General features: G+C 41.4%; 1 protein-coding gene across 8 annotated transcripts in view; it reads right to left on the reverse strand.

The window, feature by feature from the left end:
• nrxn3a (neurexin 3a) overlaps positions 1 to 14,184 on the reverse strand; it is a 143,719-nt gene that overhangs the window by 39,796 nt on the left and 89,739 nt on the right. For 7 of the 8 annotated variants that reach the window (XM_030117642.1, XM_030117640.1, XM_030117641.1 and 4 more), the window contains exons 10-16: positions 11,911 to 12,114; positions 10,169 to 10,195; positions 8,083 to 8,202; positions 7,690 to 7,810; positions 7,143 to 7,403; positions 4,309 to 4,499; positions 4,040 to 4,213 (exon numbers count right to left, since the gene is read on the reverse strand). In XM_030117642.1, coding sequence (XP_029973502.1) covers positions 4,040 to 4,213; positions 4,309 to 4,499; positions 7,143 to 7,403; positions 7,690 to 7,810; positions 8,083 to 8,202; positions 10,169 to 10,195; positions 11,911 to 12,114 — 1,098 coding nt within the window. The remainder of the gene's footprint in view (positions 1 to 4,039; positions 4,214 to 4,308; positions 4,500 to 7,142; positions 7,404 to 7,689; positions 7,811 to 8,082; positions 8,203 to 10,168; positions 10,196 to 11,910; positions 12,115 to 14,184) is intronic. The other variant, XM_030117643.1, reaches the window with a different exon arrangement.

The following is a 14,184-nucleotide window of genomic DNA, read 5'->3' on the forward strand; positions in this document are numbered from 1 at the left end:
CTAGACACATAACAGATATGTTTTAATTATAGCTAACAGTATTCCAAAGGCAGTTTTTGACTGCTTGTGCAAAAAAAAATAAAAAATAAAATAATAATAATTAAAAAAATTATATTAAAAATTAATTAAAAAAATTACAAATTTAATAAAAGAAATTAAAAAATACTGAGTAGCTTTTGGACACAGAATAATGTATAAATATTTAAGTTCGGCAAAATATAGTTAATTTTGGAGTATAAACTGATGTGAACTGATGTGATTTTGTAAGTAAAATGATTTATATAATACTTCGGTGGTCCGCTGTTATGCACAATCTTTTTTACACAGTTTGCACAAAACCAGATTTTATCAAAGCATAAGGAAGTTGTTTTGTTCTGTATTTGAAATAAAATTTACCTTCCATGAGTAAGTCGCATAGCCGCGTTCCGACGTGTCCGTCAAGGTAATCGGTGTACCTGGAAATCGTGCCCTCACAAACGTTCCGCTTTGTTCGGAATGCAAACTGGGACTAAATGCGTTAAAATTGATTTAAATTAATCGTAATTAACGCCTTAGAGTTCTACCAATAATGCAGTTTCCTGTGCCAGTTTGTACTTTTAAATGTAATGCGAGTTGGTGATATCAACAGAATAAATAGAGTTCACTACTGTAATTTATAGCCTGAATTCCTACTGCATAAAAGCTATGATTTAAATGAAGACATCTTCATCTTATTTCTCAAACCACAGGAGCTTTAGGCTTGAAAATATGTATATTATTTATATTGAGATACATTCGATGACTTCATCAAAAAAGAGATGAGCAGTCCAGTGATATACTATGTTTCTTTCCCACAATTAAAATTTAAAATTTCCTAATCTTTAAACAGTCAATGGTACCAGTGTAAATATTGTAATTAAGACAAAAGCATGAACAACCATCTTTATGTGTGGTTCTAGAAACACTTAATAACACATGTGTAAATTAGTTAAGGAAAAAAAAAACCTTACAAGACTTCTGATATCTTCCCATACATTAAATGTTTCAAATGTGTGGAAACTTACCTGCTTCAGGGACACTGATAAATCAGGTATTCATGATGAATTGAATGGAACTTTGATGCTTGATCAGATGTTAAAATGTGGCCATGTCTCTAGCGCATTACACTGATTTTGTTCATTGAGACAGAACAGCACAGATTGTGGTGTGTGTGTTAGGTGATGTCCAGCAGCTTAGTACTCCCATCTAGTGATGGTGCAGAGTATTGCTGCCACCTGATCATAAATGGGCTTGCAGGACAGCCAACCGGCTGAAGAAACACTTTTCATGTAATGAATGGAAGCTTGTAATGGAAAAAAAAAGGGGGCATGAAAAAAAGCAGTTTACATGACTTATCAGCTCATCACAATGCGTCACAAAAAAGTATGAACATAAAAAGTACAAGCACACATAAAAAAATGAGACATGTCATGGACAAGACCAACAAGCTGTGATTGATGAATTTTATTTGAAAAAATAAATAAATCCACCATTCCTTTCTTACGGTGCATACATTACAATGAGCAACATCATTATCAGCCCCATTCAGATTGTCACAGCAAGGAGGACAGTACAATACACAGGTTTTCTGCTTTGATTGAAATGAGATGTCAGTCAACACATTCATTTGTCCAACAAGGGGCTTTGAACAGTTAATGTACAAAAAAAAAAAAAGAAAAAAGAAAAAAATACAGTACACTCAAAGTCCGACTGAATGATATGGCAAGCATAAGAAGAAAAGAAACCGCAGTACAGCCAATGATTTACATGCAAGCAATAACAGGTTGTGGATGGAGGCCCAGAACCTTTTATTATAGAAGAGCATGACAAAAAAAAAAACAAAAAAAAAAACAGCCACAAGTAATGAAAAACTTGCACAGGAATATGGAAACATTTTGTCCGCAGTGACAATCATTTGCTTCGTGCAAAATGTTTCAAAAGCCCATTCTGATGTAGCTACACAGGCATGAACAACTGGAAATGAACGCGAGGCGCATATCAAAACCTTTGGCAAGTTTTGCTTTGTGGACGTACTGCATGAACCCAACCCTGTTCTACTGCCATGAGCTTTTATGAAACTGCAATCCAAAGATCACACTATGGTATGTCAGCTTTTTGTTTTGTGCTCTGGAATTGATCATTTATCCCTTTTGAGAATCGTTCAGGTCCAAAGTGACGATTACTGATTAACAGTTCCTGTAAATGTTGTGGAAGATATGCAACTTTTGTCATTGTTGTAGCGTTATGACACGTGAGCTTAGCTGCTAGCACTGTGAGGATCTGTCTCATAAGTGGGTCAATAAATGAATGGATTACACCAGTTAACACAGAGGAAGATCCTCTATAATCTGGATGTCAGCGCTTCTTGAAGAAAATATTTGTAAACTACTAGGGACTGCAAGAAAACTGCGGCTGCAATAAGTTGTTAGAATGCAGAGCGCTGCACTCTGAGGCCCCATTTGCACAACGTTTTAAGTGAAAATGTAGTTTTTTGCATTTTCGTTTGAGAAAAGTTTTGCACATACATGGAAGCTTTTTTGGAAACGATGTCTGTTCACACGGAAACAGTTGAAATGATGAAACGATGCAGTTAGCATGCCAGGCTGTTGCTTGTTTTTGTAATGAAACCACACACACACGTGCACAGACAACAACGCTATAAACATAAATACTGGCGAGTGCACAGACATATGTACGTATGGACAGACGATGAAGTTGGATTGTTGCTACAGGTGACTCTCAATGGTCAAACGACGAAGTTTCAGGCCGCCATTGTTGCTATCGTTAATTAAACTCATGCATGTGCAGAAGAATGGTTCACATTTTCTCCTGTTTCCAGAGTCAGTGTTTTCAATAAGTTACAACTTCCCCTATCCATACAGAGATGAAGTCGTGGTGTTTTCAAAAGTTGATTTTTCAGTGGCTCAGAACACTGTCATGTAAACGGACACCCAAAGCACAAAAAAAGTTTATTTTTACTTGAAAACGTTGTGTGAACAGGGCCTTAGAAAGCTAAGCTAGCAGTCACTTTATGTAGCAAATATACTGTATTGCAAGTAGGTTGAATATACTTGATAGTGCTTCTAGTGATGAGGTGCTCCTGAGGTGAAACAGGAGTTCAGTGAAATAGTAACAGAGCTGCTCGACAAACAACCACTCCAGTTAAGGGGCCCTCACCACAAAGACAGAAGGCAACTTCTAGCAATTAGACAGATAAAATTGTGCCTTACATTTCTATAATAAGAGTGTTCCTACAGTTGTTCAGGTCTTGCTAAATGTCTCAAAACATGCAGCTGTCGTATTTGTCGATGTTGACTTGGCATCCCGTTAAATTCAGGTTGTGAAATGTTAGAAGTTGATGGTAGAAAACATTTTACTCATAAAAGACAAATCTGCACCACTAACATACGGAGGTCGGTTAGAGACAGATGATTATTAACTTTGCACAAAAGTTACGCTCAAAGGCTTCAGGTGAGTACAGCTGAAGAAAGCTTGATGGACAGAAACTCACCAGTTGGCAAAGGGTCCGTTGAGAACGACACAGAAATGTTCTGGTTGTGATTCATGTGTTGCACCTTGCTCTGTCTGTTCTGTGTAATTTTTCTTCATGACTGCATTAATGAAGACATCAAACACTTTTTCCATCATCCAGAAAGAAACACCTTGACAAAATCAACAGTGATTTTATATTTGTTAAAAAAAAAAGAAAAAAAAAGAAAAAGAGCACCTGGGGCTAAATTATGTTGCTGCACTGGCAAAAGCTACTCTACTGGTGAGTGTGACGGCCAATGTGGCCGATAACATGGCGGTGCGGATGCGGATGCGGAAGGGTCTGACGGTTGGTTTGGACTCTAGCAGTGGGTAAGCGAGGCAACGAGGACAGTTATCAGGACGGAGCGGCTTCCGTACGGCAGCAGGGCCGGAGCGCTACTGTTTGCATTGAGCAGGAAGAAAGGGCTGCTGGAGTTGAAGTTTGTGTTGTAGTAGTCTAAATCAGGCTGCGACCGGAGGGACGGTGTACCTTCACATCCGCGCTCAATCTGCCCGCTGCGAAACAAGGCGTCATTGAGGAGATCCGGCAGGCGGCCGTTCAGGTCCACAGAGGCCAGACAGCCCTGGAAGCCTTCTCTGGAAGCCACCAGCTTCGGCAGGTTTCCATACATGCCCGGACCTAACCCTGCGATGAAGAGTTCACCTGCCGAGCGAAGACAACAAACACCACCGGATCTCAAAACAGGTGGAAAGATATTCATTTTTAAGTGGAAAGTTCCAGGATGCTCTCCGTTATACCTTTGAGGTCCAGGTTCTTGGCTCCATTGATACTCTGACTCGTGGCCGTGGCGTCGACTTTGAGCGTGTGGGTGTTGCTGTTGTCTCGGGTGATGGCCACGTTGTGCCACTGGTTGTCGTTTAGCGCTCTTTCACTCTTGCCCTTGATGAGATTGGGCCCGTTTCCAAGATCAAAGACATAGTGGATGTATCTGCAGGAGAAAGAGGAGCGCAGTGAAACTGAGACTCATTTCTCTTCACAAAACCACAAATGAAGAAATGACAGATTACACAGTGTTTTACAATTCAGTGCTTTATGTGCATTTTTTTATTTTTTATTTTTTTATGATTATGTACTTTGTCTGAGATATCTTGGGAATTCTTGAGTTTTTGACATCCAGGCAGCATTACAATATACTTTACTCTCTGGTTTATGATCAATAGTAAAGGAACACAGAGATATTAAATATGTTAAATATGGCAATAGTGTGTAAGCAGAGGCGGAGCGTGGGTCTCAGTACAGAGGGGGCGGAGCATTCTCTACGGGCCCTTATGATAGTAATTTCACCATTCAAACAATACCTCATCTTACCATCAAACAACACACTAATGCTCACTTTTATTGAGCCAAGCAAACCTATATGCCTCAGAAAGCAGAATAAAGTCACAAACCAGTTCACAAACTTGTTCTGAAGAACAAATACACATACGCACGCACACACACAAATGCAGCCTGAGTGACAGCTGTCAATCTCAGAGCGTCCGCTGTCCATGGTGCTGAAAACTCAAATAGAAACTCACGGGCTAAACCTGTACCATCTTTGATACAGCTTAAATATAAAATGAACACAGCTGGTCTAAAATTACACAATCTATTCAGATAGATATAGACACAGCAATCTATATCTTTTGGAATGCACGTATATTAGAAAAAAAATAGACTCGGCGGTCTCTTATAGTTGAGAGCAACACAAGGCACATTCAAATAGGCAGGTGTTTAAGACCACGGCATTCTGATCAAGATAATATTTTTGAAGGTTTCACTGACTCACCAATGGCTCCGATGTTAGGTTTTGGGTAGTACCGCTAGCGGCTAGCATAGTGTTTAGCATACTGTTTAACTTCCCTCCAAAGAGTTCAGATCAAGCGCAAAGAAGAAAAAACTCGTTCATGCCGCACAGCCAATCAGCGCTGGCTTACAGCTCTGATGCATTCATGGACAGTCGTAATGTAAGAATTGGCAAATTGGAGCCCACAATCATATGCGTATACCTTCTCGAACACACTGCACATTTTATCATAATAATTTATTTACGAGTAAATGTGAACACATCACATGAAATGGGGCCCTATGACCTTGTGGGCCCTGCTACAGTGTGTAAGTGACCAAAAAATGGCAGGAATATGAGACTTGTCCTTTAATACAGTTGCTAATAGGGATGTGAATTATTTTTAACTGATCTGTGCCAATGAATAAACTTGTTTTCTTCCTCAAACAATCAAATTAACTACTGTGGTAAATTAAATTTTACTGCCTCGGAAAGAATACAAATCTCTTTTTACTTAACTAAAACAAAGCGAAAATGGAAAATCACCGTAGTGTCCATATTTATTCAAAGAAACTGGACATATCATCAGTTTTTATGAATTTTTTAGACAAATAAAAGATCCTGGGGATACTTTTGACTGTGTGAGACCAAATGGTATTGAACTTCTTTTGACCGAAACAATTGTAAATCCACCTTTTATGAGATAAAATGGGCCTATTTCAACTGATGCATGTAAATGAAATATAATCTCTGGTTTCAGTTTTGCTCCCGTTTGCAAAGTGTGACCATGCGATTTGCTGGTATGTACAGTAATCTCACCAAGATATAGAAGATAGCTCCAACCGTTACTTTGAACGTGCTGTTTGAAATCAGAAAGGCTTAATTTCACACAATGAACCTGATTTCAACACTATTAGCTGCCAGCCTAAAATGATGCAAGCACAAGACATGCAACATCAATGTGGAATTACATGAATAATCTTAATGTTTAGTACTATCAAGGAGGCTCCGTCACTGTAACTTGCTAATATAACATTGTATTTTTGGAAATCTTGCAACAAAAGACAGAAAACAATTAACACATCATTAAACATGCTACAATTGCTTTGACTGGATATTGGAATGGTTGGCTTTCCCTCACATTCATTAAAGAGCAGCATTCATTATCGACACACTTGTGTAAAAAGTAATTATTACATGATCACACATGAATATTGTGATATGATCTCAGTGTTACAGCACACACACTTGCTAAGTCCTACACAATGAGGTAATTACACATAATTCAAGCTGATTACACACTGTTCATCTAGAAACAGCCGTTTTCCTTGTGACTCGTGACAAAGTGCGCTACTGGAGAACATGACTGGAGGGCCATGCAAGGAAGTATGTTGTCTAATTACAATTATACTCACAAAAGTAGAATGAAACATGCTCAATGATATTGATCGTGTTTTAAGTGTGAGGTTTTCCAAAGGTTTCAGATTCCAGTCCAATCGTCTACTGAATGTTTATAGTGCATTGTTCTGTGTGCGTGTGTGTGTGTGTGTGTGTGTGTGTGTGTGTGTGTGTGTGTGTGTGTGTGTGGCTTCAGTACAAAAACAATGGCAAGTCGTGGCTCGACATGCTAACTACATTCTTTTCAAAACGTTTCCGTGTAAATGAGAACTTTTCTGAAAGGAAAACGCAAAAACAACGCGCCATCTCAAAGTGCTTTTGGGCAGTGAGAGCGATCTACTGATCTCACCGCGCGTCCTACCGATACAGATTAGCATGCAGCGGTTGCTAACTCTAATCAAAACCTACCCTTTAACCAGCTCCACGGCGATGAAATCGTTGCCGTCTCCGGAGTTGAAGAGGATGAATCCGTCCGCCGAGGTGGTCTTGAATTGGAAGAAGAGGTGCATGGAGGTGTAAGCTTGGAGAGTGGCCAGGCTCAGATAGCTGCTCTTGGACTTGAAGGTGACGGGGTCGGCGATAATGGAGCGGACCCCGAAGCGAGCGTTCAGCTCGCAAAAGTCAATGTCACCGTTCTTGCACAGGTCAATGTAGAGCATGCCATTAAATCTGAGGACGGGGAGGAAACACAGTCTTAAAAACACTGTTTGACGTCGTCTTTAAAGTCTCCAAACAAGATGTGGGACAAAGATGGTGGACGAATAATGCCATTTTAGCTTTCTCCTGACTGAATCAAGCCTGATTTGATGAACGAATAGAACAGCAGAACTTGGTCGAGGCCATCGGGAAAACACTAACCACCGACCCAAAGACTAAATGTGGAATAAAACCCATGAAATACACATGTATAAGAATTTTCTCCACAACATGAGCAGCAGTTCAGAGCAGCGAGTACCTGAGGCTCTGCAGGTGACCGATGAAGCTGGACGGGATGCTGGAAACAAAGCGGCGCTCTGTCATGATGCCCGTCTCGATGTTGTGGAACTCCAGACGGGTGTGGTCGCCCACCATTTGTCCTGGAGACGGGGAGGGTGGAGGGGATGGGTTGAAAAGAAAGACAAAAAGCCGAAAAGAAAAGAGAACACTGTCTGACACTAACACAGAAGGGCTGATTTAAGGAGAAAATTACATTAACAGTATTAGATGACTGTGAATTCTCACTAAGAGTTACATTTCTTGGTAGGATTTCTTTTTTTTTTTTTTTGTATGGATTTTCTACGTCAAGGCACCAACAGTGTGGCGTTAAAAAGCAACACTAAGAACATGTCCAGGGATTGCGGTTAAGTACCTTCTGCTACATCATCGTCAACCGTTAGCTTGTAGGTTTTGCCGCGACGCACCACACGCACTGTATGCCATTCATTATCATTGAGCTTTTGCCCGGCATACAGGGTCTCCGGTCCCTTGCCTGAGAACAATGGTCAGTCACAGAGTTAAGGACATCCTGAGCCTAAAACCAAACCTTTGTTTTCCCACTTGTCAGAATGGAGTCACTGACTGAAATTTACTGGTTTTCAAGCATTAAGCAGCTTGTTGAATTGGTAATCAGGTCTTATCCTTTTGGAAAACAAAGGCTTGGTTTAGACATTAAATTGCAGAGTGAAAATATACAAAATATGTGACATCTGAGCTCTAATAGAAAACCAGACCACTACACCCAAAACGGGGTCATAGTTTGTGCAGAGAAAGGGCAACTATAAGAGTAACTATCCGAGGCTAATAAATGTCTCTAAATTTACCATATTTCTTTACTTTTTGCGCTTTATCTCTGTTGTTTTTAATGCACATCGTCTGTGGCTTCAGCAAAAATTGGTCAGCAGTTCATTAACATTACAAATGAGAGTTCATCTATTCTGTGTATTGTGATAGTAAGAGCCTGATAATGACTTAATGTTACACGTTATGATCTTGTTTACCAATTCCAGACATGTAATCTTTTAAAATGAGGTTCAATGAAGTCTTCGGTATCTTCAGTATTTAATTTGATCCATGATGCAGATTTCAGGAAACAGGATTTAACTTTAAAAAAAAATCAATTTAATTTTCTGTTTAATTGTCTGTCTCCTCTCAAAATAACCGTAGAAAGAACAAGTTTCCAGTGAAACTATTTATATGTTGGTGAGTTTGTGGACATTCAATTGGGTTGAATTTCATCACCAGATGTGCAAATAATGTATATAATATCTAATATTTGTTGTTTTGTGCTCTATTTTCTCTGTATTTGCCTTAGATAGTGTTAAAACACAACAACTGCAAAATTACATTACAATACTAATAAAGAAAAAGAAAGATTATTGCAGAGAAACGTCCTTGACTGACAGAAAACATACATTTCCCTGAGGAGTGCCTGACATTTCAAAACAACTGGTGAGAGAAACAAACATGCCAAAGACCTGTTGTGTTTGGCTCCTGTCAGAACTGATAAATTCAGCTGTGTGAGTCTGGCGCTGCGGACTCCCGGAAATACCAGGCTGTTGTCAGGAATAATAGGACGCCATCAGAGCATAAACCGAGGCAGTCGCTGGACTTTCCGGTAAGACAGTGATCCCGAACGCACGTCGGGGCCAACAAAACGTCGCTTCCAGAGTTCTGGCTAAAGCGTCCTGAGGTGACTCACAGCTGAAGAAACCTCACTCACTCTCAGCTGTAACTATGAGCCTTCTAATTTTATCTATTTTGGGACTTAAAATGTACTGATTGATCAGTTCACACCTGGATGTAGTTGGGATGTTGTTGCCTTTTCCCTGACACAATCCATCTAAACAATGAGCCGTACTCGATCTCTGTAGTTGATCCTTCCACTCATCTGTTGAGTCTCAAGGCGGATATTAAAAACAAGCACCAACTGTGCAGAGCGATTATTAACCCTTTGTAACATTAACAAGTATCCGTTTGCTAGGATGCAGAAACAGACCAACAATAAGGTTAAAGCTGGTGGATATCCACCAATCAGGTGAGTTTACCTACGCTCCTCCAACACTGAATCAAAGGGTTTACAGACGTATTGCTCGGCCTCTCTTTCAGATGTATGTTCCCTCTAATATTGCATGTTGATAATAAACCCAAAGAACACTGACTAACACCAACTGCTAAATATCTAAACAGTCTGTAGAAAACAGAAGGAAATCACAATAGTGTCTATCGCGAGTATAGAAAGAGGAAACAGGCTCATCTTCAGGGATGCGGTCAACAATGCTTTAGACTGATTCTTCCTGCTGGGTTACAGTTCAAACTCTCCCCTCCATCATAGCCTAAAGTGAGCCAGGAGGGCAGTGCAGGAGGTGCAGATTAAGAAAATACGACTGTCCTTCAAAAGCAAAGCATCAACACAGCATCAAGACAGAAAGCAAAATGAAACTTGAGTGTTAACTTACTGGAGTTACAGTTTATCCTGATACAGTCTAGATGGGGAAGAATAAATGACAGATGAAATTGCATCCTTCAAGGTTACTGCTGCAGACATCCAAAAACAAAAAGTCCACCCTTCCGGGGACGTACACATGCAGGAGGGTAGCCATTTTATCCCTCTGGTATTAATGTTACACATTTAACAAATCAGAAAGAAAATACTGAATTTTGTCTCTTCTTAAAACAATGAATACATTTCAAAATTTCATCAAAATTTAGGAAATTTTTCCCTCTATGCATTAGATAGTAAAAATGGCCACTTGTGTTACCAGCTACATGGGTTTTCCAACCCAGCACTGACTTTGTAACTTTAAATTTCAATATTGATTTGTAAAAAGTCAAAGTCTCTGGCTCCAGAGCTTTTGCACCAATAAGGTTGCAGCAGCCATTTATTTCAGAGCCACAAATCTTTGAAAAGCCAAGTTAGACATGTGATTTCACGAGAGGCCGGTTTTGATCGTAGTTGGAATTTGTGTGGAGAAGCGAGGCCAGAACCACGGTGAGGGTTGGTCACCATGTGGCTGGTGGTTTCATGTGTCGTCAACCGCAACAGAAAAGTGGGAGCAAACAGCCAACGATCCAATCAGCACCAGCACCATGCAGAGGCACAGGAACCCCAACCGTCGAATCTGCAGCGCTATCCTGCTCCTGTAGGTGTCGCTAACCAAACTAAACCAAAAGCTACAACTTTAAATGTTTTAGATTTTTTTTTTTAAAAAAGTACATGAGATCATGAAACACTAAGAGTCGTACAAGTAATGACCAATTGGAACTGCAAATATTTTGACAAGAATGTAGAATATGTCTGATATCGTTGACTAGAATCAGTGAGAGGTTAAAATGCAGATACCAGCTTAATGGTTCTTAACGTTACTGTTAATCCTACAGATATTTCACTACATGTGCTGTATAAGCGAGATGGAAATAGTGATTCTTTTTGTTTTGTTTTGTATCCATGACTTTATCGTGTTTGGAAGGACTTGGGGTCGCAGCCAGCTGCAGGTTTTGCTGGGCTCTGTTCTCGGGCTGTTCACCTGACGGGCCGCAGGCTTAAGGCCTTTGAAGGGGTGAATACCATCTTTTGACAAAGCAGGATGGGAAATGGAGTTGACAGGTGATCGAAAAAAAAACAAGGAAAAAAAAACAAACAAGACACTAAAAACACACAGATTTCCATAGAAAAGATACCGTTGTTAGCAATGAAAAAAGAGAAGAAAAACACCCATAATCAACAAGAAGGTGAGAGGGAAACTGCTCGATGGCGAATAAAAACATGAAGTTAGTGAGAATCCTGACGTCTGTCACTCTCAGTACACGTCACCTTGTAATGTTTCAGCTCACTAGATTTTAAAAAAATGCTTAATTACAGACTAGATCCAGAATCTATATAGCTTATTCTACTGTCTGATATTCCTACTGTTGCTAAGCTTTGGGAACAAAGTTACACACAGGTTCACCGTTGACGGAAAACTTTGCTGTTGTTACACCCATGCAAAAAACATCTCAACTCTGTTGGCTAAAAAGTCTGATGTAGGTGTTCACAGAAAGAGAGGAGGGGGAGAAGAGAGGAGAGAGGTTACCGCTGACTGGGTAACCTTCTCGGGGTGGAGGTGGAGGTGTAAAGGCCGATGGGTTTGGTGGCTGGGTGGCTATGTGGGGGGGGGGGTGGGGGGTGGGGGGTGGGGGGGTGGGGGGGGGCATACGATACCTAGGTTGACCGTGAGTTTGACGCGACTCCCGTCCAACTCCAGCCGCAGCGTGTCGGCCGAGTCTCGGGAGGTGGTGGCCATGAGGAGGCCGTACGCCCGCGGGGAACGGAAGCGCAGGGAGACGTCCTCCGCCTCCGTGTGCATGATGTTCGGCATCACCACCTTCATGTACATGCTGCCGTCGTAGGACAGGATGGAGGCCTCTGCGTGGGGAGAGTCCACACCAGGAAGGGAGAAGCATTAAGAAAACCTTGAAATAAACTTCTTCTCAGTCCAAAGTCAAGCTCAACCTCCAGACGGCCCTAACTGGGGCAGGGACTTAGAACTGGGACTTGTTCGTGCCATAAATCAATACCTGGGCGGCGATACTCCGTTGGTTTTCACTACAGAGTTTGAGTGAAATTTCCCTCTGACGAGTAAATAATGTCTTCAACCTCAGTGTTCCAGAGATTTCCTTCTCTTCGTGTCCTCAGCGGAGCTTCACAGCTCCTCTCAGCTTACCATAATTGCTTGTAACACAGCCAGCGAGGAGGCCTTCAGTCTGTGTGTGTTCAGTTTGCTTTGTTTGCAGCCGCTCTGTGTTTTGTCATGTTAAGTAATGAAGCTCGTGAAAACCACATGTGTTTCACGTGGCCTTGTCGGTGCTCATATTGTGGAAGGTCAGCAGCTGTAGGTTTTCTCACACTGTCAGAAGATGATCTTACACTCCTTTAGACTGTGATATAAGACCTCAGTTTGTCATGTACAATTTTGCGTCAACATTCCTCTACATACTTATAGCATGAAGATGAAAACACAGATATGAGAGAATTAAAAGATGGAACACAGTTCAGGAAAGAAAAAAGCTGATTGTCCTGTGTTGATATCATGCAAATCATTCAATGTGTTCCAAACATCAGGTTTTCATATTCTGGGTTAAAATGATGTGAAAAAAAAAAAAAAACTGCAGTGATTTGTTTTGTTTTCACTCTAAACAAACACAAAACTGAGAACAAATCAAAAAGGTTGGATTTACATATCAACAGCAGCACAATGTGAGCTGCAGACAGAAAATCCCATTGAGGATAGAGTCAGTTGATCAACATCTGTATTCTGTTCATCAAACACACAACATCACGGTGTGAGGAGTTCAGACTGGTCAGCATGATAAATATGTTTCATAAACCTTGGCAGTGAATGGCCTGACCTGGCCTGGGCTTTCTGTACGTCCAGTTTTTACCTCTAGCTTCAAAATGTATCTTTTGAAGTAGTTTTATAAGAAATCCCCAAGTGACCAGAGTTGATTCTGCTTTAAAATGAGAATAAAGTCACGACAAGTTAGCGTCCTCTTCTCCACAGAAAACTATGAGCAATAAAAGTTTTGTCCTTGTATCTGCAGGAGCTATCCGAGGGCCGCACCGCAGACATATCGATAAATCTGCAGCCTCTGATTTGAAATTTGTCACAGCGGACTGGCCTGCCGTCCGCTGTGTTTACCGCCGCTAATTCACTTTCAGATCAGGCCCCCGATAAACAACATCGCCCGATACTTCAGCTCACGTCAGACCAGCCCGTTATGAATTGGTATTATTCCTGCTCGTTTCCCTTGTCACGACTTCATTCCCGTTTTACTTCACCCGACGCTACCAGACAGTCAGTGCGCTCTGAGGCCTTCCACCAACACCGAGCAGTTCACACTGTCAATTAGAAGAGAGCTCTGACTGCCAGCACCTAATCCCTGCCAAAAAGCAAGCTGCTGAGCACACGCCTCATTTATTTGGCTCCAGGAGTCGTGGATTAAACCGTAGGAATCTCTTTTGTCCGGGTCCTCATTTGACACTGACACACTTCTCTGTACTTCAAGTTTGGCTTCCGCTCACTGTCACTGGCACATCTGGGCACGTTCAACGCCGTCGGCGTGACGTCTAATGTTCACACCACCTGCAATCAGAACGAGAATATTTGAGGATCAAACCGTCCGATCACAAAGCTGAGAAATCTCAAGGGCAGGTGACCGGGGCAGATTTCTGGGGATGTAGCGCTCGTCCGGAGCTGGCTGCTGCTTCCTCGCATTCTGCCGGCATCACTCAGAGGTGATTATTTGTCCTGTCACCGCAACTTAATATGATAAATGATCCAATAATATGCTGAGGCATTATGTGTCCTCCAAACGTCCTTCGTTCGGTTCAAGCGCCTGAGCAGACAGCTGCAGGTCCGCCGACTGGCCACAGGGTGGCGCCACAGTCCAGCGGTCTGCTGAGAAATTCCACAGGTAAAACAGGAAGTGGAGATAA

This window comes from Salarias fasciatus, chromosome 19 (genome assembly GCF_902148845.1).
Source record: "Salarias fasciatus chromosome 19, fSalaFa1.1, whole genome shotgun sequence".
Classification (NCBI taxonomy): Eukaryota; Metazoa; Chordata; class Actinopteri; order Blenniiformes; family Blenniidae; genus Salarias; species Salarias fasciatus.